Source organism: Eurypyga helias, unplaced genomic scaffold (assembly GCF_000690775.1).
Source record: "Eurypyga helias isolate BGI_N326 unplaced genomic scaffold, ASM69077v1 scaffold41920, whole genome shotgun sequence".
Lineage (NCBI taxonomy): Eukaryota > Metazoa > Chordata > Aves > Eurypygiformes > Eurypygidae > Eurypyga > Eurypyga helias.
Genome location: NW_010228453.1, coordinates 3,319 through 6,747, shown reverse-complemented (window position 1 = coordinate 6,747; position 3,429 = coordinate 3,319). Strand labels below are relative to the sequence as shown.

Sequence of the window (3,429 nt, the reverse complement as noted above, 5' to 3'; positions counted from 1 at the left end):
GGGGGCTGGTCGGGGAGGTGGGCTGGTTCCCCCGGGCAGCACCCGTGAGGGGACGGATAGCTTGTGTATCAGGGGCCCAAATCCGGTATCTCGGGTCTGTGTGAGGGTGCTTTGGTTAGCAGCAGGTACCCGTGCAGCTTCTGTAATCCCTCATTAACAGGTCTAGTGAGAGAGTTATGGTTGAGCCCTGTGTATTTTGTTCTCGTGTGTTGTTAAACTATTACGGGATTTTTCTTTTTAAAAGAATAAAAAGACGTTTGAGTCAGGGCTTTGGGTTTCTACTTCCAACTTCTAGCTCTTGACTAATGCTTTACTCAAGTCTCAGCGTTCAAGGGCCTCCAGATGTATTCATGGCTTGTGTTAGTCTTAACGCTGTGGATAAAAAGAGGGAAAACTTATCACTGTGATAGTTTTTAATACTTGTGAAGAATGATAAAACTTCTTCAGAGATGATTGGATTGTGACTAGTCAAGTTACCTACTTTAGAATTTATTTGCAGTGTTTTGTGTGTACTCTTACAGCTGTTGACTCAGCCCTGTGAGGATGTTTTCTGTTTTTATTCTTCTCCCAGACTTCCTTCCTCTGGAATGTGATGCGTGTGGGGGAGTCTTCTGTAAAGATCACATCCGTTATGATGACCACAAGTGTAGCTCTGCCTACAAGAAAGTAAGTTCCTGTATATGAGTCGGTAATTCACACAGCAGAATTGCTAGGTCGTGTATAAAGGCAGCTCTGCCTGACCTGTGGTTTCAATAAAGTGGTTGGGAGAACCATAAGATGCAAGTTAATGACACAATTGAATTTCAGATATGTAGAAATGTAACACTTCAGAGGTCAATACTTCTGGATTCTGGTTTCTTCGACTTATACCACATCTCCCCTGAGAGGAGTGCTTTATACTTCAAGTAATGTATTATGGCCTAAAACTTTCTGTGGTCCCAGTCCTTTAAGCTGAAGGACAGCAAACATGACACTGCAGAAGAAATAAATAGAATAAATGGGGCCAAACTTTGATTTCTGGCCCATAGTGTGGCTTTGAAGTATTCAGAAGCTGCAGTTCCAGAGAGCCTAGAACCGTATTTAAAGTCAACTTAAAAACATGTTGCTACACACTGATTTGGCAAAGCGTGTCTGACTGTTTTGAACAATGATTTGCAGTTATCTTTGTGAAGTATAGCTTTAAAAGCAGTAGTAAATGAGTAGAATATAAACTGCTTATGAATATGCTTCTGTCACCCATTGGTAAGAGAAGGGAAAGGACAGAGAAAACAGTCGAGTTGACTTCTAATCTGTGTTGTATATTCTTAGAACGTGCAGGTTCCAGTGTGTCCACTCTGTAACACCCCTATCCCAGTACAGAAGGGGGAAGTACCAGATATTGTGGTTGGAGCCCACATGGATCAGGATTGCAAATACAATCCAGCCCAGCAAAAGCAGAGGGTAAGGAAACTGCTGTTGAAGTCTAAACTGCCTGCTTAACGCTTGTGAAGTTAAGTCTTCTGACAGCAGAATGTGTAGAAGTTTGCTCTGTTTGATCTTACTTGCAAGGATGCTGGAGCATTTGTGTGTCAGCTTGGTCATCACCTGGGAAGCTGATCACAGCAAGCAGGTGTTGCCAACTTCATGTCCTCTGTTATTTAGATCTTCACAAACAAGTGCTTAAAGCCAGGCTGCAAAAGGAAAGAGATGATGAAATTAGTCTGTGAACAGTGCAGTGGCAACTTCTGCATAAAACATCAGCATCCTCTGGATCATGACTGTAAAGGGAGCAGCCACCCCACCTCCAAGGCAGGGTAAGCTGTGTTTGTGATACTTGAGCTGATGCTACTGAGCTAGTATTGGGGGGTTGGTGAGGTGGTCAGAAATAGGGAAATCTGTAAACTAATGGTTATGTCAATAAAATACTATTTCTTTTTTGAGAAATAGGGAAATCTGTAAACTAATAGTTATGTCAATAAAATACTTACTATTTCTTCTTTATATCTTAGGCTTAACTTCTGAAAGTCTGTGAGCTAAGATAAAAGCTTGCCAAATGCTTTTGTAAAATTCTTCCAAGTTTACCTTTGTCAGTCTCTCCTAAATAAGAACAGGCATGGCCAGCTTGAGTAACCTTTGGGGTCTGGATCTAAATACCAGAATCCTAAAGTTCTGCCCAGCACCTTGAAGTAAACAAGAACAATCAATACCCTGCCATGCCAAGTTTAAACTTTGTTTTTAATAAAAATCTGCCTCTTGCAGGCAGATGTACCTTCATTGTTCTGTGCAATAGGACTGGAAGACTTGTGTGACAGATCCAGACAATTGCACTGGATGGAAGAGTGAAAATGCTGGCGGTGTGTGTAAGTCTGGCTGTATTTCTTCCTAGATATGCAGCTCTGAGAACCTCTCAAACGTGTATTTCTTCCTAGATATGCAGCTCCGACGAGAACCTCTCAAACAGCCTTCAAGTCAAAGGGATCGATTGGAGTGCCACCTAATGGGAGTCTTCAGCACAACAGGTACGAGCTGTAGAAGGAGAGAGACAAGCAGTTTAAAAATAGTCTTGTGTCAACATGGTGTAGGAGTGCCACAATCATACCTCTGACTGCTCTGGAGTTGATAGTTGACCTTTAATTGGTGTTGGGAACGCAGTAGAGGTGTTCTGACAACACAAGCAAATCTTTACTTCTCCATACTGTAGTGATTAATAGCTATATAGGCACAAGCATTAGGACATCCAATTGTGGTAACAGCAGGCTGGTCTCCCACCTGCTCAGTGTGAGACTTGGTCAAGTTTTGTTTAAAAATAAAAAAGCCTGTCCTCAGAATGCTGAGGCAAGCATCTGAATTAAAATGAACATCCCAAGCCCTTCCCTGCCATGTTGTATCTCCCTGTGACCAAAAGTTTTAGATTAACTCTTACAGTGCATTCTTGTCTTTCAGATGCAGATAATAGAGGCTCTTCACATCTGGATCCAACTTCTCTAGAGTTGAGTTCATCTTGTATATAGCTCTTGGAAATTTTTCTATGCAATTAATTTTATTTTTGTTGTATAATGTTTTGTGTTCAATAAACTGTCACCCTTTCCAAACCAGTGTTATTTGTTTCTGTATTTGGAATAAGAGCTCTAATGCTATGACACTAGGGAATGGTGATAGGTGTAGAGGAATTTTTAAGTAACCATGGTGGCGAAGTGCTAGTGCAGACCTGTGTGTGCAACCCAGGCCATGTGAAGGATAAGATGTCCTTGAGCAGGTGAAAGAAGGAAGAGATAGATTGAGTAAAAAGAAAAAGCTGTGGAGCAGAATGCCTAAAGTGCCAGGGGGAAGAGTGGTGCCGTGTGTTTGAAGTGATGTAGCTAATTAGGAGAAAAGGTAGAGCATGTGGACAAAACGATGTAACCAATCATTTAGAGGGTGGTGGTGCATGGCACTTTGTAACTCAATAAA

At 41.7% G+C, this 3,429-nt stretch overlaps 1 protein-coding gene across 1 annotated transcript; it reads left to right on the top strand.

Moving 5' to 3' along the window:
* Positions 1–571: 571 nt before the first annotated feature.
* On the top strand, positions 572–2,613 carry LOC104515317 (AN1-type zinc finger protein 2A-like; the record flags this gene model as incomplete). The annotated part of the gene is given in 4 exon segments (XM_010159245.1): positions 572–666; positions 1,309–1,440; positions 1,642–1,793; positions 2,409–2,613. Coding segments are annotated over 4 exon segments (584 nt in total), but the record flags the coding sequence as incomplete, so codon positions are not given.
* Positions 2,614–3,429: the final 816 nt, after the last annotated feature.